The 27,661-nt window shown below is 44.7% G+C and overlaps 3 protein-coding genes across 4 annotated transcripts; 1 reads left to right on the forward strand and 2 right to left on the reverse strand.

Annotated features, from left to right (window-relative positions):
- The first annotated feature begins 10,169 nt into the window (after positions 1-10,169).
- LOC123172539 (uncharacterized) lies at positions 10,170-10,822 on the forward strand. Its single transcript, XM_044589494.1, has 2 exons — positions 10,170-10,357; positions 10,484-10,822. The coding sequence occupies exons 1-2, from the start codon at positions 10,340-10,342 to the stop codon at positions 10,808-10,810; spliced, it is 345 nt and encodes a 114-aa protein (XP_044445429.1). The 5' UTR covers positions 10,170-10,339; the 3' UTR covers positions 10,811-10,822.
- A 1,873-nt stretch (positions 10,823-12,695) lies between these two features.
- On the reverse strand, positions 12,696-19,832 carry LOC123182570 (uncharacterized). 2 transcript variants are annotated; one of them, XM_044595194.1, is made up of 3 exons: positions 14,236-15,400; positions 13,860-14,091; positions 12,696-13,506 (listed from the first exon to the last, which is right to left on the reverse strand). In XM_044595194.1, the coding sequence occupies exons 1-3, from the start codon at positions 14,478-14,480 to the stop codon at positions 12,949-12,951; spliced, it is 1,035 nt and encodes a 344-aa protein (XP_044451129.1). In that variant the 5' UTR covers positions 14,481-15,400; the 3' UTR covers positions 12,696-12,948. The 2 variants fall into 2 exon arrangements, with proteins under 2 accessions (XP_044451129.1, XP_044451128.1); XM_044595193.1 differs by lacking the exons at positions 13,860-14,091; positions 14,236-15,400 and adding an exon at positions 19,518-19,832.
- A 2,185-nt stretch (positions 19,833-22,017) lies between these two features.
- On the reverse strand, positions 22,018-27,143 carry LOC123172550 (G-type lectin S-receptor-like serine/threonine-protein kinase B120). Its single transcript, XM_044589504.1, has 7 exons — positions 25,747-27,143; positions 24,358-24,459; positions 23,956-24,149; positions 23,588-23,798; positions 22,963-23,200; positions 22,673-22,823; positions 22,018-22,564 (listed from the first exon to the last, which is right to left on the reverse strand). Exons 1-7 carry the CDS (start codon positions 27,101-27,103, stop codon positions 22,265-22,267), a joined length of 2,553 nt encoding a protein of 850 aa, XP_044445439.1. The 5' UTR covers positions 27,104-27,143; the 3' UTR covers positions 22,018-22,264.
- Between the last annotated feature and the right edge of the window lie 518 nt (positions 27,144-27,661).

Consider the following 27,661-nt stretch of genomic DNA (forward strand, 5'->3'; position numbering starts at 1 on the left):
TTTTTTCTTCTGCGTGAGGCATAAATTTGCTTCTCTGGGAGGTACAAGTTAATTTTCACAAGAGGGCATAGATGTGCCTCTCGGAAAGGGGAAAACATTTTTTCCTTTCGCAAGAGGAACAGATTTGTTTCTCGTGGAGACAAAGATTTGCTTCTGCAAGAGGCAGATGTGCCTCTCAAAAAGGGAAAATGTGGAGGGAGGGGGAATCGTGCTTTTGGCTCGGGTTTTCTTTCTTCAAGTTTTTTTCGTGAAAAAAGTTCGTCGAAACCTATTAACATAAGATCTAGTTTCAAGGATATGGACGCAAGAAATCCAACGGTGGTCGCAATTTGGACGCACGATTTAAGAGACAAAAACATTTTGAATAAATGATCTATGAGAGAAGGAAAAAATCTCAGGTTCTGGCAGGTGGCATACATACAGTTCGCTACTTGTCACAACCTAAGAAGGTGGGGGTGACATTTGCAAGGGGTACCCACTTAATTAGTGATTTGGGTCAAAATATCATAGAATATGTGGGGGAAACAAAATTCTAAATTTGAATGAGCAAAGTCCACAAACCATTAGCATGTACTATGTATAAAAAAACAACTAGTGACATTAAGTGTAGTTAGGCTCTGATGGACGTTAATTATAATGAGCATTGTGTTACGTAGATTTATATGTGCAATTCTATGCACAACTTTCGATTTGAAAGACTGATACCTACACTAGATAAATCCAAACACATTATGCACAAATAGAATTGACGTCATTTTTATTTTTCCACAAGTGATTACTATAAGCAATGCTACTTCAGTATCAAGTATCAAGTAAAGAGGATGCACATATTGTCAATTTATAATTGAGCTTAATTTGCAAAATCTGGTTGCCAACTACTCAATCTATACTCTATAAATTTCTACAAATATACTTACCTAAAAATACACTAGAATCCACTTTTAAGATTTTTGTTAGACAATATGCTTTAGGAAGCTCTATCATGATATTTAATGATATTAAAATAAACATAGGTGCACACACCCGCACAGATATATCTATATATGTATATACTATATAATTTATGCAAATCATCAAATATGAACCAAAATGAACTTTTGTTAAGAGATATAACTTAAATTTAGCATATCTTTTACCGATGTACGTTACAACCGTATGACAAGGAATACAATATTTAATATTTAGCAATATTGTTGTGTGATTAACTATGCCAACTAAGTGTAGAACATCATACTCTTTTAGGTTGTAGTTTCATGAAATGATATGTTTAGATGAATATAAAACTTTAATATAATATTTTTATTTTGCCCGGGGGTCCATAATATGTTATTACCGGCCCTGCCTGCAGTGACGTGGTGAAGCCGGTCGGGGCATGGGAATTCGGGAATATCACTGAGAAATCAATGAACACATCGTGGTGAACCTTGTGGCATTCATGTGGAGGAAACGATCATGTTCTAGATCCATTTTTCCACTTCTCCAAATGTTGTTCATGTTCTCCGAAGTTTGGGTACATTCCATTGGATCTATGTTCATGTGCTGATCCTCAATGGAAACTTGAATTTCAATTCATTTGTTTACCATGTTCCACATCCTTTCTCTTTTATGCTCTAAATAAAGTTGTAATGATTCAGAGCCATTTCTCCTAAATGATGAAAATTAAAATGCTCTAGAGTTTAGATCATTTGGTTATCATCATTCATAAAATTATTTCAAGAGGTAGGGTAATGTTCATTATTTGATTCATATGCCCTTCTGGCTTTTTATTTGAATAAATTATACTAAATGCACATGACGGATTGGAAGTTCATAGAATGCAAACTAGTAGGGTGTAATGTTGGATTTAAGTGCAAAATTGTTTGATTGCAACCTTGTCTACAAGGGTCACTCAGACCACTCAATGAATCACACGCCAGTAATCCCATGATCACTGTCATATATATAAAAGTGGAAATCTCTTGTAATGCACGGGTATTATACGGAGCAAAGCATTATCATGTACATGCCCATTGATGCGTCCATGACATTTTGTCCGTCTGCCTACTCATATGATACTGCTAAAGTGTGTGTTGATCTAAAAGTGACCGTTCCTACGCGTCTACTTCATGCGTTTATTTTTTATGCTTCTCCTATTTGTTTTTCTTTTCCCTCTCGGTGATTTATTTTCAAACTAGGCAAAAATCTTGCCATTTTCATTAAATTGTCCGAACCTAAACGGATGTTTAGAGGATGTTGTACTGACCAGTCCGCGGACGGATACCATGTCCGATTTAGAGGTCGGTGTTGGTAAACTAGCCAGCCGTGTTTGAGCAACCGCACCTAGCGACCACTATATGTTTCCGTGTACTCTCCTGATGTTGGCCTCTATGATTGTTTCGATGTGTGTTCGTGGGTTGCAATCCTGGTAAGCGATTACAAAAGGGGGTTATTATGTTCAGTTACAAAAAATATTAAAAAAAGAGAAAACTAAAACAGAAATTTGCATGGATCTCCGTGCAAGATTTCGTGAATGTAGCATTGACTAAGGCATAACTAAGTCTTGGTAGACCAGAATTTTAGCAAAACCATATCGAAAGTGCGGTTAACACCAAAACATATCTCCAATGTTTTGGTTTGAATAAGTTTGATAGAAGAAAATATCAACATACATAACTGAAGACACGTGTGAGGAAGGTTCCGCACAACTTCCGCTTAAACATGCAAAGTGTGAAGGGGTGGAGCGACTCTAAGTGCACACCGGATGAGGATGGTTGTCGCGTTCTAGAAGTAGTCGGGCATGCCCAAAACGGAAATCGCTATCTGCAGGAAGCATATGGCGGAGCCATTTGGCACGTACGGTTGGCCAGGTTCATGCATGCATGCATGTCTGGGTTGCTTTTGTCGTTCCGCTATTTAAGTGCCCCTTCTTCCTTGAATCGCAGTTCACCGTCACCCTCGACTCCCTCCCCGCCCTCGTCAAGGACATGGCGTGCGCTGGAGGGGACGGTGTCCATCCCGGTCAAGGACAACAACATCGCCGCCGATAAGACCACCCTATGAGCCCGCCTCCAGGACGCCATCTGTCGCCAGTCCTTCGACACCCCGCTCTACGTAAGTGCCTCCCTCATCCTCCTCCCTTTGATCCATGCAGACCCTCCTATACTGATTGCCCCTACTTCACAGCTCACCGTCACTCTCGACTCCCTCCTCGCCCTCGTCGAGGACGATCTTGGAATCTTTAGTAGATGCGAAGAGATGACAAATCATCGAGAAAACGCTGGACCAGACCCAGGGGTTGAAGTTCATTGATCAACCCACGCTGAGGAGGAGGCCATAGCCACCTCCCGTCTTAATCAATGGTTTATTAGGAGTGGAATGCACTCACTTACTAAAACACGTTTTCTCGCTAGTCATGTTGAAAATTTTGGCATCTCCGAGTGCAAAAGTTTTGCTGATGCCTAATGCATATGTTGGTTTTCCTACTCCGCCCCGAAGATGGCGAGGCCCATGACAACGTCATAAAATGTGGATTATCTTCGCCTGCGAGCAGCATGGAGAGGATATTGACATCGTTGCCTACCATGCGTTGATGCCCGCGACTATGGTCATCAAAGAAAGATAATTGTTGCTACAAGTTCGGTCATGGTCAAAGGTGGCACGTAAGTGTTGTTCGTGGTCATGCTAATTTTTGAAGTATCCAGTTCAAGTTCATTTGTCAAATCTCTATTATCTACTTGATGTGTATTACCTTTTTATATATAAAAAGTATTTTTATTATCTCAAAATGTGGCATCAGGCTGATACAAAACATTATGACTAACTTGCGGTCTCTGCATAACTAGGATGCACCCAACCAAACGCCGAAAGTCTGATGAAAGGAAATTAACAAAACCGACAAATTTTCAATGGTAGTCCTATAAACCGACACGATGCCTATGTCGAAAGTGGTAGTGGATCGATCCAGAGGCTATGCTGCCATCCATGTTCGAAAAAAAACCTCCGTAGTCGTCTGCTTCAACCGCGTACACACTGCTTTGAACAGCGGTTGGTGTTCCGGTCGTTGTAGCGTAGACTAGTACGAAGCGAATGTATACAATGAAAAATAACCTGTAAAGGAGAAGCTTTTTTGGCACTCGACACGAATGTAGCGTGAAGCCGTTTTTTGATGTAACTTGAAGCCATGCATTGCAACGCCACGCTTGAATTTAACACGAATTAGTTACATGGTCGTCACTGCAAGTGGGGCGGCTGCAAGCAAGTTGGCACGTACGCCTTTCGTTTCGCCGTCGAGGAATTAAATGGCAGGTACGTGCTTTATCCTACCCTATATATCGTTTGGGAAATAGTAGCACTAGCGAGGAAGGTCTCAGCCCTTGTGTTGTGCAATCTTCACTGTTACTAAGGCTGGTCATAGTGGAGAGTAACTTATACTAGTATCATGCTTATGACACTAGTCTAAGTTACTATCTTCATAGTGCAAAGGAACATAGTAGTAGTGTCATAGATTGCTTCATTTATTAGCTCAGAGACTCATTTTGCCTCAGAAAGTGCTATGTTACAGTAACATATTATGTTACCGCAAACACCTTTTTCCTCATTAAATACTTGTCACATAAGCAAAATTGTCTTGGAATGTGTTAAGTTACTACCTAAGTTACCCCACTATGGCTAGCCTAAGGCTAGTCATAGTGGGAGTAACATAAGTAGTAACATAGATGCCATATAAGCAAAAATGATGAGGTGGCAAGTAGTTAATGAGGAGAGAGTCAAATAGAGTAACATAGTATGTTACCATCACATAGCGCTTACCAATGTAAAATGTGTCTACAAAGTAATAAATGAACTCATCTATGTTACCACACATATGACACTACCCACTATGAAGATAGTAACATAGACTAGTAACCTACGCATTCTACTAGTCTAAGTTACTAGGAGCTGCAGCAGCATGCGAGCATGCATGCCAGAGAGAGTCCGTTGCTTCCGGTTTGTGCCTCGTTCGTTATCGCTCTTCACCGTTACTCTTTCCATCATGTGATAACTGTTAGAATTATTGTATAGGGATAGGAGAGGTGTTTAAACTTCTATCTCTTCTTCTCCCTTATCTTCCGTAACGACCTCCTGGTCGATCTCCTCCTCACGATCTCTCTCTCTCTCGATCTCTCTATAACGTGTGTATCAAGGCTTTGCCTCAATATATACAATACGGCCCGAGACAAAGGGTTCTACGCTTCCCAAACTATTTCACATGGTAACAGAGCCTCTTCCTCATCAGATTGAAAGAGATCGCATCTAGCTACCTTCGCGACCGAGCCATGTCTACCACCTCCGCCGCCATGTCGCCCAACATCATGGGCGCGATCACCACCACCTCCTCCGCCTCCACCTTTGCTTCCTCATCCACAGCCACCAATTCTTTTCTCGGATCTCCACCACACGAGAAGCTGACAAGGAGGAACTTCCTGCTTTGGAACGCCATCGTGCTTCCCCAGATCAAGGGTGCCCAGATGGAGCACCACCTCGACGCAACGAGCCCGCCACCGTCGGCCACTCTCACCATCACCAAGGATGGCAAAGAAGAGCAAGTCGTCAACTTCGCCCGCAATCTCTGGTATGCCCAACAACAACAACTTCAAGGGTTCTTGATGGGTTCCTTTTCCCGCGAGATTCTTTCCCAGGTGGCCACGATCCAAACGCCGGCCGCGGTGTGGCGCGCCATCAACGACATGTTCGCCGCTCAGAGTCAAGCGCAGGCGATCAACACCCACATTGAGCTCACCAACCTTAAAAAAGGTAACATGTCCATGGCAGAGTACCTCGGCAAGATCAAAACCCTCACCGATGAAGTCGCGTGCACGGCGTCGGCGCTCTCCGATCCGGAGATCGTCTCCAAGATTCTTGCTGGCCTTGACATGGAATATAATCATGTCGTCTCTGCTCTTGCTGCACGGGTAGAACCGATCACGGTTCCGGAGTTGCACAGTCAGCTCCTCAGTTTTGATGCCCGCCTCACCCTCCTCCACGGCGGCGATCTCCGGCAATCATCTGCATACTCCGCTTCACGGGGTCGCGGCCGTGGCCGTGGTCACCAGGGCGACAACCGTGGCGGTGGTCGCGGACGTGGCGCGTCTTCGGGCGATGGCGCCCGCTCTGGTGGCACATACGGCCACAACACCGAGGGCGGCGGCTACGGCAACAACCATGGGGGTGGCGGCTTCAACTCCAACACTGGCCGCCGCCCCTCCTCCTCACATGGCCGCCCTCGCTGTCAGCTCTGCAAGAAGGCCGGTCATGAGGTCATCGACTGTTGGCATCGGTATGATGAAAATTTCGTCCCGGATGCTCGTTTGGTTGTAGCCGCTATGTGCGAGCAAGGCGGGGACGGCGTCTGGTATGTTGACTCCGGTGCTACGGACCACGTCACCAATGAGCTAGAGCAACTTGCCCTTCGCGAGACGTACCATGGCACCGATCAGATCCACACCACCATTGGTAAAGGTATGGATATTTGTCACATTGGTCAAGTTTCGCTTAATTCCCCTAATCTTCAACGTGATATAGTTCTTAAGGATGTTCTTCATGTTCCTCAAGCTGACAAAAACATTGCCTCTATGTCTCGTTTAGCCACCGATAACAATGTTTTCTTTGAGACTCACCCTCGCTATTTTTTCATTAAGGATCGGGCAACGAGGGCACTTCTCTATCGCGGTAGATGCATTGGCGGCCTCTACCCCATCTCATCCGGAGCACTTAGCAACAAGCATCGTCGAGTCTACTCCGTCATCAAGCCCTCTTTGGCGAGGTGGCATCAAAGATTAGGTCATCCCTCATCAGTCATAGTTAGGCAAGTAGTCAATAAAGACAATCTTCCTTTGTCACTTAGTTCAAATAATGAGTCTGTCTGTGAAGCATGTCAATGTGCCAAGAGCCATCAGCTTCCTTATCCTAAGTCTACTAGTGTCTCTCATGCTCCCTTACAATTGATTTTCAGTGATGTATGGGGTCATGCCCGAGATTCATTTGGTCGAAAAAAAAATACTATGTTAGCTTCATTGATGATTACAGCAAGTTTACATGGATTTATTTGCTCAAGTATAAATCTGAAGTTTTTTCCATCTTCCAAGAATTTCAGAAACTTGTTGAGAGACACTTTGATAGGAAAATTATATCGGTCCAAAGTGACTGGGGAGGGGAGTATGAAAAACTCAACTCCTTTTTCCGTAGCATTGGGATCACTCATTATGTGTCTTGTCCTCATGCTCATCAGCAGAACGGCTTTGCTGAACGCAAACACCGTCATATTGTTGAAGTTGGTCTCTCTCTTTTAGCTCATGCGTCCATGCCTCTCAAGTATTGGGATGAGGCCTTTATCACAGCCACATATCTTATCAATCGCCTCCCCAGCAAGGTTATTGGCAACTCTACCCCTTTAGAACGATTGTATAATCAAAAGCCAGATTACAATTATCTCAAAAAAACTGGGTGTGCTTGTTACCCCAACTTACGTCCATACAATCATCACAAACTCGAGTTCCATTCCACACATTGTGTTTTTCTTGGATACAGTAATCTTCATAAAGGATACAAATGTCTTGAACCATCTACCGGATGCATCTATATCTCTCGTGATGTTATCTTTGATGAGACACTATTTCCTTTTTCCAAACTTCATCCCAATGCGGGCGCTTTGCTTCGTGCAGAAATCGCACTTCTATCAGACTCTACTACACATCCTGATCACGGGGGTGAATTAACTGATCATGATCATGTGCAAAAATCCACAGAAAATTGTGTTTCTAATGCCTTTTGTGCAGATTCTACTTGTCATTTTATGCGCACACAGGACAAACCAGAAACGGTCTCCGATGTTGATCCTGCTGCCAGCGCGCGATCCCAGACGGATTTGCGGCAGACTACAGGCACGCGATCCCGCGCAGATTCGCCCCTGCGCCCCCTGGTGGCCGATAGCGCAGCCGACCGGGTGGGCCGCACCAGTCCAGGCGCGTCGCGCCAACCTTCTCTTGCGCGCCCCGAGACGCCCATCGAGCGAGGCGTGCGGGGGGGGAGCGAGTCCCTGACCGCCACATCGCCTGGGGACCCAGCGGCCGATCCTGTCGATCCTGCTGCGACAACGCGGGACCCACTGGGTGGTTCTGATTCGTCGGTCGGTTCTGGCTGCACGTCAGACGAGGAGCAGCACCAGCAGCGCCAATCTTCCTTGGATCAGGAGCCCGACCAGCCTGGATCTTCTTTGCACAACGCTGAAGCAGCAAGATCTCCTGCGCCACAATCAACATCAACTGTTTCTCTGGCTCCTTCACCTCCTCGTCGACACACCAGGTCTCGGTCAGGTATTGTCAAGGAAAAACAATACAATGATGGTACAATAAAGTATAATCCGACTAAGCGTGCTTTTCTTGCCACTACCGGCGAACCTATTAATCTGCATGATGCTCTTGCTAACAAGGATTGGAAGGAAGCCATGGATAATGAATATAATGCACTTATAAAAAATCAGACTTGGCATCTAGTACCACCGCAATGTGGTGCTAATATAATTGATTGTAAGTGGGTATACAAAATTAAAAGAAAATCTGATGGAAGTATAGACAGAAACAAGGCAAGGTTGGTTGCAAAGGGCTTCAAGCAAAGGTTTGGAATTGATTATGATGATCCCTTTAGTCCCGTGGTTAAAGCAACTACTATTCGTCTTGTTTTGTCCATTGCTGTTTCCAGAGGTTGGAGCTTAAGACAGCTAGATGTTCAGAATGTGTTTCTTCATGGTGTTCTTGAGAAAGAAGTGTTCATGCGGCAACCACCAGGTTATGAAAATCACAGCACACCACATTATGTATGTAAGTTGGACAAAGCCTTATATGGCCTGAAGCAAGCTCCAAGAGCATGGTATTCTAGGTTGAGCATGCTGCTACAACATCTTGGGTTTACATCATCCAAGACAGATACATCCTTGTTCTTTTATAGCAAAGGCAATATCACTGTTTTTGTCCTTGTTTATGTTGATGATATAATTGTTGCTAGTTCAAGTCAAGAGGCCACTGCTTGTTTGCTTAAGGATTTAAAGCTTGAATTTGCTCTCAAGGATCTAGGTGACTTCACTATTTTCTTGGCATAGAGGTAAAGCAAATCAGAGATGGCATACTTCTATCACAAGAGAAATATACAGCTGATGTTCTAAAGGGGGTGGGATTGGAGAATTGCAAACTAGTCAGTACACCAATTTCCACTTCAGAAAAGCTTACAGTTGACAGTGGAGAAGCTCTTGGTCCAGAGGATGCAACAAATTATAGGAGTGTTGTAGGTGCTTTGCAGTATTTGACCCTTACACGTCCTGATATCTCTTACTCAGTAAACAAGGTAGTCAATATTTGCATGCTCCTAGAACTACTCATTGGACAACAGTTAAAAGAATTCTAAGGTATCTTCAGTATTCTCAAGGGCTTGGACTTCAGATTGTCAAGTCCTCTTCCTTGCTTGTTACTGCATATTCTGATGCGGACTGGGTAGGGTGTACTGATGATAGGAGATCTACTGGTGGTTTTGCTGTGTTTCTGGGATCTAATCTTGTGTCATGGAGTGCAAGAAAGCAAGCTACTGTTTCAAGATCAAGTACAGAGGCTAAATATAAGTCGTTGGCAAATGCTACAGCTGAAGTGATGTGGATACAAACATTACTCTATGAGCTTGGAATTAAAGCTCCAAAGGCTGCACGGTTATGGTGTGACAATATTGGTGCAACTTACCTTTCAGCAAATCCTATTTTTCATGCACGAACAAAACACATTGAAGTGGATTTTCATTTTGTCAGAGAAAGAGTAGCTCGAAAGCTGCTTGAGATTCGGTTTATTCCCATAGGGGATCAACTTGCTGATGGGTTCACTAAACCCTTGACCGAGAGAAGACTAGACGAGTTCAAGTACAATCTCAACCTTAGCAAGGCTTGAGGTTTACATTGAGGGGGAGTGTTAGAATTATTGTATAGGGATATGAGAGGTGTTTAAACTTCTATCTCTTCTTCTCCCTTATCTTCTGTAACGACCTCCTGGTCGATCTCCTCCTCACGATCGATCTCTCTCTCTCTCTCGATCTCTCTGTAACGTGTGCATCAAGGTTTTGCCTCAATATATACAATGTGGCCCGAGACAAAGGGTTCTACGCTTTCCAAACTATTTCACAATAACGACTCGACTATATCAATCTCGATCGACTCAACATCGACGGCCGCCGCAGATTTTACCGCAGCGCACCGTGATCCATTCCCTCACTCACACAGCAGATCAATCCGACGAACATCTTCACTCACAGCTTCCGGTCAATCTGCTCTCACTCCCACTCGCGTAAGATGGTGGCAAGCACTCAGGTATGTATATGTACAGGTGCAGCGCACAGTCGATCAAGTAACTTGCATGCAGCTAGGTGTGTAGCACACCATGAGCCCAGTTAGCTCATTTGCATCGTGCACTTGTGTGCTGCTTGTATATATCAGGACGTGAACATGGACGGCAGCCTCGCCGGCTGCGCACCGTTCGGCTCGAGCACGACGACGCTGTCCGTGCACAATGAGGAGGAGACGGCCATCACTGTGGCCGTGGGTGGCAACGAGCCCAGCGGCCGGTACATCCTGGTGGCGGGGCGCGCCGAGGAGAAGGACGGCGTGCGCAAGCCGATCCCGGCGGGCGTCCTGAAGCCTGCGATCACGTTTAGTGTAGTGCGTACCAATCGTGAGGATCTTGCCTTCCTAAATTTTGGTTTGCCTTCCTACATAATCTTTTTGCTTTGGACCCTAAAAGGATCTTTGTTTGTTTTCGATTAAATTTATTTTAATTTTGCTAAAGCACATCTAGATGTGCCATAAGTATTGCACATCTAAGTCCTATATTATTGATCTTATGTTGAGATTCGTGTGAATATTTTTTTCTTTTCCTCTTTATACTTGATTCACTCATTTAGATGTACAATAACTATAGCACATCTAGATGTGAGTAGGGTGTTTTGGTGCCCAGGCTCATCTGCACCCGGTTAGAAAAAAATCATAAAAAACTCAAAACAAATTCAAAAAATTCCAAATAAAATTTGTGTGGTAGACAATTTGATGCGTGAGGCCCGTCCAAATTTCAAGTCATTTGGACATATGAGCAGCTCTCAGCAAAAAAGACAAATCGGGTCAAAACAGTATATGAACAGTAAACATTTTTACAGACTCCCAATTTGTGTTTTTTGCTGAGAGCTACTCATATGTCCAAATGATTTGAAATTTGGAGCGGGCCTCATGCATCAAATTGTCTACCACACAAATTTTATTTGAATTTTTTTGAATTTTTCTAGTATTTGTTTTGATTTTTCCGTCGGCGCGGGTGCAGATGAGCTCGGGTGCAGAAATGGATTTTCAATCTAGATGTGCCCTAGACAGACCCAAATTATTTCTATGGCAACTAAAAATTGTTTTCATACGGTCAGAGTTTTCTTGTTTGGATCAGACTGGGGAGTGCGTTTGCATGGAAACCGGAGATTGCTCCGTCTTGTTATATTTTGGTCTTCTAGTTAGAATATGCGTCCCCCGCAAATAAAAATTAGTTGGAATTGACTGTTCAAAAAATATACAATTAAATATGACCATTTTCGAACAAACAAAAATAGAAGTTGCATCGGTATATTTTATTTACGTAGACAAAATATGTTTCATACGACCAGAAATATTGTGATTATATCTAAAAAGTGCTTCAAAAAAATATTTCCATCAAACATTGCTTAGAAAATATTAGAACTTGTTTTTAGACAAACAAGGAGGAGCTCCCCGGCTCCATTTAAAAAATGAAGGGACCGCCTAGAACTTAGCTGACTGAGACATAGTTTGGTCTCAATCAGATATGTCATCTGATGTGGTGCCTTTTTTTTTCGTGCCAATCTTGGACTTTTTTTTAGATGAACTAGGGATTTATTCAATGTTCAAAACCGAAGGAATACAAGCAATGTCAGTTGGGTTCCCTAGCCACAAATGCCGACCTACATGGAGGGATGAAGTTGCCTTAGCTAAGACATGTGCTTCACGGTTTGCCTCCCTATTCTCAAAAAGGAAAGTAACTTTTACAAAGTCTTCCTTTCTATCACCTATTTCATTCAAAACTAAAGCAAAAGAAGATAGTGTAGCTCCATTGATGTCTGAAATAACTTGCATGCAGTCCGAAGCTATCACCATATGTGACAAGTTGAGATTTTGGGCCAGTGCAAGTGCTTCATTGCGTGCTTGGGCTTCTAGACTTGGGGCATCAACCAAGCCGTCGAAGATGAAAAAGTGAATGAAGATGAAAAAAAAAACTGCAGCATCATCTTTGTTGCAAATTTCTGCAACATAAACTCTGTTACAAATGATGCGGCCGTTGGACGCCATATGCCAGCCAGATCTAATGGCTCGCGACCCGGCCGATCTTTTAAAAACATCAGCCGGCAGACACGTAGCACGCCTCATAAATAAAAGTATCCCTCATGCGCCAGGAAAAAATAGATGCTCTATTTTTTTGAGAGAGAGGCCATCAAGGCTAGCTTTATTAACTTAAACAACAATTACATCATTTGCCAGGAGAGAAAGGATCCAGCCTGGAGGGTCATCAACCCATTTAAAAGAAAGCTTATTAAAATAACTAACTATAGCTGCTAGTTATTATCATGAGCAACTTTAACATGGTCCCTCTTAGCCTCTCTTTTCACATAATATAGTTAGTATCGCTTTATTGCAAAGTGGGGGAACACATTACATAACATGAACACCACAGTGGCGATACAATGAACTCGCCTACAGGGATCACCTCAAGAAGCAAGCAAAAAAACACCTATATAGTCTTTTTCCTAAACACAACCATAAAAGGTTTATCCTTTACAGTCAGCCATGTCTTGTCCTTGTAAACATGCAAACCTAGGTCTCTGCATGGCCCCTTGCCAACACATGAAATTATCTTATATCCCGAGAGATCCGTCCCGGAACACCCCAAATGATCTTAGGCCCTCTTCACTGCCGGCAGCCATGTGTTTAGGCTCTCCTGATGACGACTCCGGCACCTGTTCGGTAAGGTGCCAATCTAGCCTTTCGGAGCAAAAGCTTCTCAAGTCGTGAAACTCGATCCATATGTCACTCGAAAGGCGGATCCATATGTCACTCGAAAGGCGGATCGGCTCAGTGGTAGAAGCGTGTTCTGGCAACGGCATGAATCGCATGGGCGTGTCGAGGAGAGTCGTCTCGCTGCGCTCCTCGACCACAAAATGTAGGCACCGTAGACCGGTTGGGATGGCTTTGAGGCCGCCACCGCTTGCAGGTTTGGCTGGGAGGATGTAGTAATTTGACTTGCTATTTAGCTCGTTGCCTTCTGTGTCATAGACCAGTTGGGTGGCGTTGTTGGCAGAGCAAGGCAGGATGGCGATAGCGAAGAGACGGAGGAGGAAGAACATATTCAAGGGGCAACTCTTTGGTAAGTTGCAAGTGCTAGTTTCCCTAGTTTGAGGCATCTCCATCTTGAGCTGTCATTGCAAATAACATGACGTAAGAATGGTAGCACTAGCACCACAGGCAAGAAAAAAATGAGTAGGACACCGACATAGAAGAATGAACAACAATCAACAGTTAGGACAGGGCGGTATGCCATCTAGTTCTTCAAATGAGCGTCTTCGAAGCACCAAGTTTAATCTGCATAAGATCAGTACATGTTCTTCATACTGTATGCAGAATACAGCACATTCTTGACTCGTGCCAGAAGCATTTCCTGTTGCAATACAATGGACTTGCGCACAGATCAACACCAGAAACAAGCAAAAGCTAAAAACACCTATAACCTCTCTTTCCTGAAGACAACCATAAAAGGCTTATTGCTCACGGTCAGCCACGTCTTGTTCTTAGTAGCATGCAAACCTACATCTTTGCATGGCCCCTTGTCAACACATGAAACTATCTTATATCCCAAGAGACCTGTGCCATGCTTCTCAACCCGGAACACCGGAAACGATCTTAGGCCCTCTTCACTGCCGGCGGCCACGTGTTTAGGCTCTCCTGATGACGAATCCGGTACCTGATTGGTAAGGTGCCAATCTAGCCTTTCAGAGCAAAAGCTATCAAAATCATGGAACTCGATCCAGATGTCGCTCGACAGGCGAATCGGCTCGCTGGCTGAAGCGTGTTCTGGTAGTGGCGTGAATCGCTAGGCGGTGCCGAAGACAGCCTCGTTGCGCTCCTGGAACACGAAGTGCAGACACCGCAGGCCAGTAGGCAAAGCTCTGAGGCCCCCGCCGGTCGCACGTTTAGCAGGGAGGATGTAGTAATTTTGCTTGCTACTTAGCACATTGCCCTCCGTGTCATAGACTAGTTGGGTGGCGTTGTTGGCAGAGAAAGGGAGGGTGGTGATGGCAAGGAGCTGGAGGAGGAGAAGGAAGAGCATATTCAAGGAGGAACTCTTTGCTAAACTGCAAGTGCTAGTTTCCCTAGTTTGAGCCTTCTGCATCTTGAATTGTCATCCCAAATAACATGATGTAAGAACGATAAGCACCACAAGCAAGAAATAATGAGAATGATACTGGCATAGAATGAACAAAAATTAACAGTTAGGATAGAGCAGTATGCCATCCAGTTCTTCAAATGAGCATCTTATATGTACTAAGTTCAATCTGCATAAGATATGTATGCTCTTCATAGTGTACGCAAAATACAGTGATTACATAATTGAATCTAGCAAAAGGCAGTTTCTCTCGAACAAAAACAACCCACCCACTCAATCAATTCTAGCATCAAAGATATGATTTGCCTATCCACTTCTTCAGCTATTAAGAAATTATACTGCAGTTCAACCAGTCTTCCCCGAGCTTGTACCTAGCCTAGCCTGTGGAGTACTAGAAGGAAGGTTGTTGTTCATGAGCACAATTGTCTCTAGCCCTAGTTTATTCCTATCAAGCAGTATGCCATCCAGTTAGATCACCACGACTTGAGAAGCTTTTGCTCTGATGTGCCATGCCTCTCCTGATGAGTTCCACGACTTGAGAAGCTTTTGCTCTGATGTGCTATATTGGCACATTACCGGGCAGGTGCCGGAGTCGTCATCAGGAGAGCCTAAACACGTGGCCGCCGGCAGTGAAGAGGGCCTAAGATCGTTTGGGGTGTTCCGGGTTGAGAGGCATGGCATAGATCTCTCGGGATATAAGATAGTTTCATGTGTTGACAAGGGGCCATGCAGAGACCTAGGTTTGCATGTTTATAAGGATAAGACATGGGACTGTAAGCGATAAACCTTTTTTGGTTGTGTTTAGGAAAAGGGATAATTAGATTTATGCCCCTAGTTGTGTCCCACTCGTCTGTTTTACCCCTAATTCCCAAAAGTCACCGGTTCTGTCCAAGTCACTTTGATCCTCTTATGCTTTTGCCCTTTGACCGTTTGATCGTCAGTTTGAAAACTTCATAACTAATTAATACAAAATCAAAAAAATGCAAATAAGATACCAAAATGTTCAGAAAAACATCACCTATATGTCAGTGTCATTTGCATTCATGAAAAAAGTGTTGGAAAGTGCACATCCGAGTTTTAGCTCTTTTGATACCACCATGAATAGTAAACTCTAAAAAAATTCAAAAAATTTATGGTGGCAAAGAACGACAAGTGTTCTAAGTGCTTGCCAAGTTTCATTAGGGAACGACATTCGTGGAAGTCGTGGCAAAAAAATAATCTATTTTGGAGTGTTGATTGTTTTTCTTGCCGCGGCACCCACGAATGTTATTCCCTGATGAAACTTGGCAGGCACTTAATACATTTGCCATTCTTTGCCACCAAATTATTTTTGAATTTTTTTGAACTTTTTTAGATTTTACTATTCATGGTGGTAGCATATGAGCTAAAACTCGAATGGGCACTTTCCAACACTTTTTTCATGAATGCAAATGACACTGACATATAGGTGATGTTTTTCTGAACATTTTGGTATCTTATTTGCATTTTTCTGATTTAGTATGAATTAGTTATGAAGTTTGCAAACTGACGGTCAAACAGTCAAAGGGCAAAAGCATAAAAGGAGCAAAGTGATTTGGACAGAACCGGTGACTTTTGGTAATTAGGGGTAAAACGGACAAGTGGGACACAACTAGGGGCATAAATCTAATTATCCCTTAGGAAAAGGACTATATAGGTGGATTTTTGCTTGCTTCTCGAGGTGATCCGTGTAGGCATGTTCATTGTATCGCCACATTGGTGTCCATGTTATGTAATGTGTTCCACCACTTTGGAATAACGCGATACTAACTATATCATGTGAAAAGAGGAGCTAAGAGGGACCATGTTAAAATTGCTCATGATAATAACTAGCAGCCAAAGTTAGTTATTTGAATAAATTTCTTTTAAATGGGTTGATGACCCTCCAGACTGGATCCTTTCTGTCCTGGCAAATGATGTAATCGTTGTTTAAGTTAATAAAGCTAGCCATTATGGCCACTCCCTAAATAGAAAAATCTAGCATCTAATTTTCCCTGGCGCATGAGGGAATACTTCTGTTTATAAGTGTTTCTTGTGCCAAGCAACAACAAATGGTATGTTTTTCCTCTTTTATAATTGATACAACTCTCTATTTCCAACCGAGCAATTTCTTCCTGGTTCACGCTCTTACCACGTTGGAGGCAGAGGTGATAGGGTGCAGCGAACGAAAACTGGAGCGAGGGGGGAGCGGAACCTACGTGGAGCGACAACGAGGCGAGGAGGGTGTTGCCGGTGCAAGGGTTGGGGGTTGAGCACCATCGCTAGAAAGAAAAACCTTTTTCCCCTTGAGGTTGGGAAGATGGTCGGGCAAATAGCACGACTAGAGGGTATTGATTGTTGGGCCAGGACAGAGGAAGAGAAATATGACAAAGGATAAACAGAAAAAATAGTAGAAAATGTGAGTCGTTGGATTCGAATCAACTCAACCTTGAGAAGCAAGCAGTTAGGTGCTCACAAAGACCATTTTTATGTCTTCAGGTCTGAAAATCTTCTACCAAAGGTCATGGCCACGTGACCATAGAGCCTTACTTCGGTACATCTCCCTCACATCATTTGATCATAAGGTTACTCACCTTCCTATGTAGCACCTATGAGTTGTACGTAGACATACACACTTACACAGCCGATCCGTCCGCCCGTCATACAAACCGGCGCACACCCGTCCGTCCCGTGCATGGCTCATTTTTTTTTCTTTTCTTTTCTTTTTTCAACCTTCAAAAAATAGGTGCTTGAGGTAGGATTCAAACTCCCAACCTGTTGGTTTACTTCCACCCATGGTAACACTAGTAGAAAAAGAGGCTTCCATACGCCGCCATTAGTCCCCAAAATAATCGAACCGCGACCAAAGGGGTCTTTAGTCGCGGTTCGGGAGGAGACCCGCGACCAACTATCTGGGCCCAGCGGCCAACCGGGACTAAAGGTCCTCAGGCTGGCCCAAAGGCCTTTAGTCGCGGTTGGCCAGGCCAACCGGGACTAAAGGTTAGACCTTTAGTCCCGGTTGGTCTGGCCAACCGCGACTAAAGGGATTTGAGGCCTCATTTTCAAACTCTACCCCCCCCCCCCCCGTTGGATCGCCTTTTCAGTTTTAGAAAAAACAAAAGAAAATGATGGAAATGTCAAAAAATAAAATAAAATAAGTTTCCCATGTGATATGTGGTCTAGTTGTTGGGAAAATTAACAAATATGAATTTCGACTTTATTTGCAAAATCTCTCTGGAAATTCTTAAAATGGGCATAACTTTTGCATACGAACTCGGATGAAAAAGTTTTTTATATGAAAAATCATCTACTCGAAAAGTTACATCCGAATTTAACCGGGGGAACCCCGTTAAACATTTTTAGAATCCTCAAAAGCCTAACAGAAAAAAAGATACGGGGCTTTTAAGATCTGGAGAGGCAAAAAAAATCAAAAAATTTCAAATTGTGGTCAAACTGTGGTCAAACTAATTATTCTAGAATATTAGTGTTACTAAATAATTATTTCATTTTTTAAAATTTTGGTCAAATCTGGTCAAACTGTGGTCAAACTGTGGTCAAACAATGGTCAAACTAATTATTCCAGAAATATTAGTGTTACTAAATAATTATTGTTTTTTAAAACAATAGCTTCAAACTCAAACAGTGAAATGTGTCACTTCATGCTCAAGCTAAATTCCTGAGGGTTAATAGAATTGACATCCTACTATTGTCAGGAAAACAACAAGTGCAGACTTGGAAACGAGGAAGAATAGAACCCGGAAGTTAAGCGTGCTCAGGCTGGAGTAGTGAGAGGATGGGTGACCGTCCGGGAAGTTAGATGATTTGGAATGATGAGGGGTGATTAGAGATTAGAGGATAAATTAAGCAGTGATGAGGGGTGGTGATTAGAGATTAGAGGTTAAAATAATTCAGAAATTTGAAAATTAAAAAAATTAAAAAAATTCGCAAAAAAACCAGGTTTAAACCTGCGGAGGAGGCCTTTAGTCCCGGTTAGCCACGAGAACCGGGACTAACCGGGACTAAAGGACGGGCCTTTAGTCCCGGTCAGCCACAAGAACCGGGACTAAAGCCTTTAGTCGCGGTTCGTAAGAGGCGCGACTAAGGGGGGGGGGGTCTTTAGTCGCGCATATTTAGTCCCGGTTGCACAGCCGGGACTAAAGGCCTTTGCGAACCGGGACTAAAGGCCTTTTTTCTACCAGTGTAACCAACTTGGACACATCACTGGTTGTGCTTAATTACTTCTTCTATTTTTCTCATTGTGCATCTTCTCAGTCTAGTTTTCTTGTTATTTTTGTTTTTACCGCAATTTTTTATTCTTTACTTTGTCTTCTTTTTCTCTTTCATTTTTCATTTCCTTAAATTCAAGGACATATTCAAGGAGGAACTCTTTGGTAAACTGCAAGTGCTAGTTTCCCTAGTTGGAGCCTTCTCCATCTTGAACTGTCATCCCAAATAACATGATGTAAGAACGATAAGCACCACAAGCAAGAAATACTGAGAATGATACTTGCATAGAATGAAGAAAAATTAACAGTTAGGACAGAGCAGTATGCCATCCAGTTCTTCAAATGAGCATCTTATATGTACTAAGTTCAATCTGCATAAGATCTGTATGCTCTTCATAGTGTATGCAAAACACAGTTAATTAAATCTAGCAAAGAGCAGTTTCTCTCGAACAAAAACAACCCACCCACTCAATCAATTCTAGCATCAAACATATGATTTGCCCATCCACTTCTTCAGCTACCAAGAAATTATACTGCAGTTTGACCAGTCTTCCCCAAGCTTGTTCCTAGCCTAGCCTGTGGACTCAAAATAATCCCCAAATTATATATATACTAGAAGGAAGGTTGTTGTTCATGAGCACAATTGTCTCTAGCCCTAGTTTATTCTTATCAAGCAGTATGCCATCCAATTAGATCATCAACTCTACCGTACCAACCCATTGGTTTCTGCAGCTTAATCGAGGCAACTCTACTCAACAAATTCGCACACCAATCAAAAAAGAGGGGAACATCAGGGTGCTGGGCGGGGCGAGGTCCTTGCCTGGAGGGAGGGCTCAGCGGAGCTGAGGGGGTCGAGGGACAGCACGACCTTGGCGACGGCCGGGTTAGGGTTAGCTTCGCTGGAGGAGGCGGAGGCGCCCTGCCGGGCCTGGGAGACGATGGGGGAGCGCTTCATGAGCCACACGGAGCGGTCCGCCCGCGCCGTCTCGAGTTACTTCGCCTCGTCGCCTATCCCGCCGGCCGGCCAGCCGCCGCGGGTGGTCTCGCGATTTGGGGGGTCGGGAGGTGGCGTGACCGGGACACGAGTAGGAGCAGAGCAGAGGAAAGCAGAGTGAGGTCTTATCGAAAGAAAAGAAATGAAATGAAAAAGGAAGTTTTTCTTTTGTGACACCAAGAGGAGAGACCACTTTGTAGACCTGACACGCCAGGTTTATTGATCAGGCAACCATTTTTTTTAAATCACATCAGCTCCCAACCGAGCAATTTCTTCATGGTTCACACTCGTACCACGTTGGAGGCAGAGATGACACGATGCAGCGATGACAGTGGAGGCGAAAACTAGAGCGAGAGGGGGGGGGGGGGGGGGGTGAAACCTACATGGAGCGACAACGCTGGCGGAGGTGAGGAGAGTGTTAGTGATGAAAGGGTTGGGATGGAGCACCATCGCCGAAAAGAAAACCCGTTTCCGCTTGAGGTTTGAAAAGATAGTCCGAGCAAATAGCACCGCTAGAGGGGATTGGTTGTTGGGTTAGGGCACAGGACAGGAAGAGAAAGATGACAAAGGATGAACAGAAGAAATAGTGAAAAAGGTGAGTCGTTGGATTCGAATCAACTGAACCTTGAGAACTGCTCACAAAGACCATTTTATGTCTTGAGATATGAAAATTTGGAAATATTCTACCGAAAGTCATGGCCACATGACCATAGAGCCTTACTTCGATACACCCCCCCCCCCTCACATCATTTGATCATAAGGTATACTCACCTCGGTATGTGGCACTACGAATTGTACATAGACATACACAGCCGATCAGCCCGCCCGTCATACAAATCGGCGCACACCCCTCCATCCCGGCATGGCCCATTTTTCTTTTCTCTTCTTTTCTTTTTTCAGTCTTCAAAAAATAGGTGCCTAGGATTCAAACTCCCAACCTTTTGGTTTACTTCCACCCACGGTAATCATCTCGGACACCTCACTAGTTATGCTTAATTACTTCTTTTATTCTTCTTGTTGTGCATCTTCTCGGTCTAGTTTTCTTGTTTATTTTTTATTTTATTCTTTGTTTTTCTTATTTTCTATTTTATTTTTCATTTGCTTAAATTCATGAATATTTCCTTAAATTTGTGAACTTTTTCAAATTTATGAACTTGTTTTTTAATCGTGAACTTTTTTCAAATGAATGAATGTTTTTCAAATTCATAATATTTTATCAACTTCGTAAACTTTTTTGTCAAAATCGTGATTTTTTTTCAAATCAATGATTTTTTTTTCAATTCACGAACTTTTTTCAAATTCGTGATTTTTTTGTGCAACTAGTTAGCTTGGCCCATGGAGTTGACGTCCTTATCGCAAGCACACAGTCGTCGCTACATGTGGCAGACATTTTTTTTTCTTCTTCAATTCTGGCATGGATACCTACCATGGATGTGCCCACCTGCTGGCAAAAGCTGAGGTCATTTCGTGAATGTCTAAAAAACACCATATTCAACGGAGGGTGTTCGGGAGGCTAGTAAACTCCGTTTGAGAGCAAGTCTCCTTGCATCCATTGACCCCAATTCTTTTCATGAGCTTATATGACCAATTAATGGCACCATGCCAAGTTATTTTTTTTTAACAATTTCTGCATTTTCTGGAGTTTTCTCAGTTAAAAGAGGCCGATAAATGGTCTAACATGTCAGAACTTGTATACAGTGTCAAAAATCATTTAGACCTGACATGGATGCCTACCATGGGGCATGCTCACCTGCTTGCAAATGTTGGGTTCATTTGAAGAATGTCCAAACATAGACCATGTTCAACGAAGGGTGTTCGGGTAGGTCAGAAGTCTCCGTCTGAGAGCACGTTGTTTTTCGGTATCCTTGAAATTATCCTATTTTTTATGGCCTTGTATGACCAATTCAATGCACCATGCCAACTTATTTTGTTTTTCAACAAAATTTTGATTTTTTTTTGGAGTTTCTCGGTCAAAAAAGGTCGGACATGCCACAAGTTGCATACGGTGTCGGAAATCGTTCAAACCTAGCATGAATGCCTACATGGGAATTCTCACCTGCTTGTAAAAGATGGAGTCATTTCAAGAATTTCCCAAACTAGATCATGTTCAACGGAGAGTGTCTAGGTAGGACAGAACGCTCCGTCCGATAACACGTTGTTTCTCGAAATTCTTGAAAGGCCCCAAATCTGTTTCACGACCTTGTATGATAAATTTAAGGCATCATGACAAGTTGTTTTGGTTTTCGACAAATTTTGTATTTTCTGAAGTTTTCACGATAAAAAAGGAACGATAAATGGTCAGACGTGTCGCAACTTGCATGTTTTTGGCATAAAGTGCCTTAAAAAGACCGGTTTCATTACGATTGTGTTTTTACATCACCGGTAGCGGCGCTCCAAATATGTAGAAGCAGGAGGCCTTTTTTTGGCATAATGAAATAATTTGCATCATCATATGCATATACATCATCTGTTGTTGAACATCATCTGTTGTTGAAGCACTGTCTTTCGCCCAAAGTACTCTGAACGGCAGTTTTGAGATGCTCTAAGCTACAAGCATTCGGAGTGCACTGATGCTACCTTCCCTCGAGAACCGTCATGGTCATTGTGTTTCTGGTGTTCACAGTATCGTCTCTCCTCTCTTCCATCATTGTGAAATATGCAGGCTGGATCGGCGTCGGGAGCGACATGGAGGACACACTTCCGTTCTCAAATATGGACACGACGGATGACATGAGCGGCCTCCTGCTTGGTTCGTCCTCGACGCAGAGCAGCCCGACGTGGATGCAGAGCAATGCCTCATCAGTTGAACAGCTCCCTGCCATGGATGGATCCACCAGGTCTCTTGCCTTCCCTTCCCTCCACAAGCTCCATGCCTACACGAAGCAACATATGGAATTAGACATAATAACATGGAATGGACTGTACTGAGAAAGGAAGTTAACTGCATGAACTTGGCAGTTCTAATTAATGCAGGTGCTTACAAAGGCAATAAGGCTCGGGAACTCCATGATGCCATCGGAAGAGCTGATCCTGACACCACTCACAATCTCCAGGAGCAGCACGCCGAAGCTGTACACGTCGGATTTGACGGAGAAGACGCCCGCCGTCAAGTACTCGGGAGCAATGTAGCCACTGTCCACACATTTTTTGTTTGTTTGTCAGGGGAGGTGCTACAGTAATTTATGGCAAATGCTAGTAATAGCCAACTTAAACCAAAGTGAACCCTCCTTTTTCCTTTCTGTAAATTCACCCAAGTGTTGAGATTACTCACTATGTTCCGACGACGCGCTTGGTGTCGGCCTTCACCTGGTTGTCACCGAAAATCTTGGCCATGCCGAAATCCGCTATCTTGGGCCTCATCTCCGCGTCCAGCAGCACGTTGCTGGCCTTGAGGTCCCTGTGTATCACCGTCAGCCGAGAGTCCTGGTGTAGGTAGAGGAGCCCCCTCGCCACGCCCTTGATGATCCCCAGCCGCGTCGGCCAGTCTAGCACCGATTTCATTGCACTGTCTACAGCAAACAAACTTGATGAACTGTGGCAAAGAATAAGTTCAGTAACTTGCTGTAGTACTCTTATTACTTAGGCCTCATTTGGTTTACATGAATTTTGTAGAAATTCTAAAGGATAGGAATTTTACAGAAATTCTTCTTTGGAGCCCTTTGGTTTGTAGGAATGGATACTTACTCCTATGTAGGATAGGAACCAATACTTCAGATTAATAAGAAGAAAAAAATTGGCCTAGAGCCCTAGACCCAGTGAAAAAGTTTCTATCATATGAATCAAATGACATCTTTTTCCTATAGAAATTGAGATACATGTCATCTTATTTCCTATGGTTATTCTATTCTCATGATATCCCTATCCTATGAATCAAAGAGACCTGAATGTATACGTACCGAAGAGGATGGTGTCCAGGCCTTTGTTGGGCAGGTACTCGTAGATGAGCAGCTTCTCTGCTGCCTCGGTGCAGCAGCCAAGGAGACGAACCAGGTTCCTGTGCTGAAGTTTGGAGATCAAAATGGCCTCGTTCTTGAACTCCTCTGCTCCTTGATCTGAATTTTTACTCAGCCTCTTGATAGCAACCACTTGACCCCTGTCTAATGTTCCCTTTCGAATGAGCAAGAAACAAGTGAGATAAAGATTACTGTACTGTCATTGGGGTGCATCGACCAATGTTTATAAGGTGTTAAAACTGTTCCTCGCATCGGATGAGAAAGTTTCAAGGGACTGAAAATTAGAAAAATAGGTAAAAAATATATAGTACCTTGTAAACCTTGCCGAAGCCTCCACGTCCGATCATGCATGTTTCGGAGAAGTTCCGTGTGGCGGTAACAATGTCGGCAAACCGTATGCATGGCAACTCAAGATCTTCAGTGTGATCTCCTTGGCCCATTTCATTCCAATTAGACGCGGTCAGCTTGTTTTGGCTCTCGGTTGAGTTGGTTCTTCTTCCCTTGTCTGTAATATATTCCATCACCAAATGCATGAGCATGACATGTTTAGAGATGACTAAAAGAGTGGAAGAAAAATAAACCTATCTGTACTTCTTTGCTTCAGTTTAGTTTAAATTTTGATTGGAATTGTTTGTTGGTAGCCTACCAAGCTGACCGTTTGGTAGTTTAGTTTAAATTTATCACTGAAATTTTGCTTAATGAAATTAGTGTACCTTTGAGCCTGCAGAACCATAAACAGAAAATGCATGTGAGCATCAGGACACTTGCTACCACCGGCAGCACAATTTTCAGTGCGTTTTTGCTTGCATTTCTTCCTGCACATGCAAATGCAGGCAAAGTTTGATCAAAGAACTGAATCGGCCAAAGGGGCGATTTTCTTTACAGAATTCGGTAAAATCCTAACAGAAATTTGACAAATTTTGGCCAAACGAACCTGCTTGAGGAGTGAAATGAGAAAGTTTTCAGAATGTTTTTTTAACCTAGTGTCGTAATTCTTAGTTTGGAACAATTATGGAAAAACCACACACATGGTAAATGGAAAATTACCCGGTAAAGTGTATCTTTGCTTTCTATCCCAATGGTAAGTAAGTTTGTTATTAACACATGTGGCTAATGATCGATTGGTATTATTTTACATAAAAGATTACAATTTACAAAAGGGTAAGTAATTTCTATGTGTTTTGCCACGATCTTAAAAACTCAGAAATACATTTTTCATTGAGCTTTTTATAAAATGCGCGGGTTTTCCACCATCTAGCCATGCCTTGCGTTTGGTGAGTTTGTACGAGCGATGCTACATCCACGGACGTTTACTTAACCTTTACGGACCGAGATTGAGTTGTCAATTCTTGATTGGATTAAGGGGTAGGCCGGGGGCCCATCCCCATGAAAATCAGGGCAGGGGGGAGGGGGGTAGTCCTGGCCATCTCCGGCCCGGCCCTGTCGGCCCAGCCCTAAAATCCAGAGCCTAGGCCTGATGGGCTTGCCCGTGGGCCAGGCTTGGGCCTGAGTTTTGAGCCCACCAGCAGGGCTTGGACGGGCTTGGGCTTGGCATATTGGCATTTTAAGGAAGAGGCCACGCCCGGCCCATGGCCCTAAGCCCTAAGGGCTTTTTACCAGATGGGTCGGGCTTGGGCTTGAAAACTAGGCCCGATGGTAGGGCCTGGGCCTCAGTTTTTTGCCGTGGGCTTTTTTAGGCCCGGCCGGGCGCGGCCCATGGCCAGGTATACGAGGGTGGGGGGCATTGGTAAAGTATAGTTGGAAAGTCCCGTAGCAGCTCCGTGTGTTTAGCATTTTTGGTGTTTGATACTGCGAAAATCCTAAACTCATGGAAATCAGTTTACGGGATGGGTAGTAGGTGTAGCAGAATTAGTTCGGTAAAGTCATGCTATTTTGACCGAAAGTTTTGTCTATTTTGAAAAGAAGTCCATGAAAATCTTTCATTTTGTGAAATATTTTTACCAGTACAATGAAAGATCAAGTTTATTTCAAAAATATTTTCAGAATTTTCTAACTTTTTTATTCAATTATTAAATTATTTTTTTATATAGGGTGTATATACACCCCTGGACCCAAAGTTCACCTCGGTTGCCTTCGTATACCTCTGGAAGCAGCAGCAGCAACGGCAACCCGGAGGTAGAGCGTCTCGCCGTTGACAGCCATGCGCCCGCCGATCATCTGCGTGTCGACGAGGTCCCCGACCCAGACGAGGCACCGGCTCACTTCCCCCTTGGCACTGCTGCTTTGCAGGTCGGCGTACGCGTAAGCCACGCACGAGCAGTTCGCCGCGCACCTCGCCGCGCACTCCTCCGCGCTCCGGTTGCCGCCCTCCAGCAAGAACTTGTCCGGCACCTTCATGCTCGGCATCGGCAGGAATCCTTCCCCATCCAAGACGCCGCACGGCGGCAGCGCCTCCTTCCGCCGGCAGCCCTGCTCGAACCTGCCGTCGCTCCACTCCGCCGCGTTGGCCGGTTCGAAGCCGTCGAGGCACCTGCACGCCGCCGCCATGACGTCGCAGTACCCGTACGCGCCGCAGTAGCCGTACCGGCTGCACCCGCTGGACCCTGGCCACGAATCGAGCGTTGCCCAGGCCGACGCGGTGCCGTTCCAGCTGACGACCTGGAACTCGCCCGAGCTGGTGATCACGTAGCGCGTGGGCGAGGCGCCGTCGGAGACAGTGAAGGCCGTGGAGATCTCCTCGGTGGTGTCGACAACCGCCGTGTAGATGACGGTGCCAGCACCGATGTAGTTGGTGGTGACGGCGATCCCCGTCCACACGGGAGAGCGCCAGTAGGGGCGCGTCCCGTTCCACAGGAGCAGCTGGATGTACGTACCGGGGTCCACGCCGTAGGAGAAGCTTCCCGGCGCCGGGTCGCCGGGGGACTTCCAAGACACGAAGATGTCACCCCGCAGCGTCCGGTGGCTCATCCGGACCTTCATGCCCGGGATGAGGGTGTCCGTCGGGTGGTCGAAGCTCTGCCACAGCGCGGTCCCGTTCGGCGACCGGACGACTAGGTTGCCGTCGTTCCTAAGCACGGCGGATGAGGACGAGGACGAGGTACCCACGGAGGGCACGCCGGATGTCCAAAGAACGCCGCCGTCGGCGCCGGACAGGACGAGGGTGGAGTCGTTGGCCAGCGCGAGCGCCGGGGCCGGGCCGGAGGAGGAGGAAGTGCGGTTGGCGAAGAGTGGTGTTTCCCGGTTGGCCACCCATACGACGGTGGGGCGGCCGGGGATGTTGTTGTACCATATGCCGAGGTACTGCCTGGCCGGGGTGGCATCGTCCGGGACGAAGAAGCCCAGAGCGAAGGCGCCGCCGTCGGACACGACGGATTTCCCGAGCAAGAGCAGCTCGCCGACGGCCAGCTGGTCGCCGGCCGGCGCGCAGGGACGCGGCAACATGAGGCAGACGACGGCGACGGCCGCGACGGTGCAGGTGGCGGAACGTGATAGATCCATATCTATCGACCAAGGCGCATGCAGACTGCAATGACTTGGTCTCCCGGTGGCAAAAACATGAGTCGTGGAGGATGCCGTCGGAACTGCGCGCGGATGGCGCCCTGTTGTGGTCGCGCTTTAGTCCAGTCCACTGGTTGTTAGCGGCCACTATCGCGCCCGCGCCGCACGCGCAGGAATTTCTAACCGTCCAATCGTCTGAGCTCCAACTTTTCCAGAGACTCTGGATGCTGAAAACTAGTCTAACGAAATGTCAAGGTGCTAGCTTATTTTTCTCCATATCACTTAAGAGCTAACTAGACTTTCTACATGGGACTAGCACATCCTAGTCTTCTTTTTCATACTACTATTCAAGATCTTATATTGCTCTGTCATATTGACTACTCCATCCGTCCAGAATTAAACATCTAGATACATTCATTTTCGCGACAAGCAATTCGGGACGGGAAAAGTACAGTAATTTAATGGTCATTTATGTGAGCTACAAAAGAGCAACTACAACCAATAGTTTTTATAGCTTTACCTAGGGCTGGAATTCGAGCCGAGTCGAGCCAACTCGAC

This window comes from Triticum aestivum, chromosome 1D (genome assembly GCF_018294505.1).
Source record: "Triticum aestivum cultivar Chinese Spring chromosome 1D, IWGSC CS RefSeq v2.1, whole genome shotgun sequence".
NCBI lineage: Eukaryota > Viridiplantae > Streptophyta > Magnoliopsida > Poales > Poaceae > Triticum > Triticum aestivum.

Coding starts and splice junctions, on each gene's coding strand:
- LOC123182570 (XM_044595194.1), bottom strand. CDS start 14,480: ATGCAGAAGGCTCAAACTAGGGAAACTAGCACTTGCAGTTTAGCAAAG. Junction 14,092..14,235: donor GCTTTGCCTACTGGCCTGCG/GTGTCTGCACTT, acceptor TGATTTTGATAG/CTTTTGCTCTGAAAGGCTAG. Junction 13,507..13,859: donor AGAACAAGACGTGGCTGACC/GTGAGCAATAAG, acceptor TTGCAATGACAG/CTCAAGATGGAGATGCCTCA.
- LOC123172550 (XM_044589504.1), bottom strand. CDS start 27,103: ATGGATCTATCACGTTCCGCCACCTGCACCGTCGCGGCCGTCGCCGTC. Junction 24,150..24,357: donor ATGGTTCTGCAGGCTCAAAG/GTACACTAATTT, acceptor AATATATTACAG/ACAAGGGAAGAAGAACCAAC. Junction 22,824..22,962: donor AAGCGCGTCGTCGGAACATA/GTGAGTAATCTC, acceptor ATGTGTGGACAG/TGGCTACATTGCTCCCGAGT.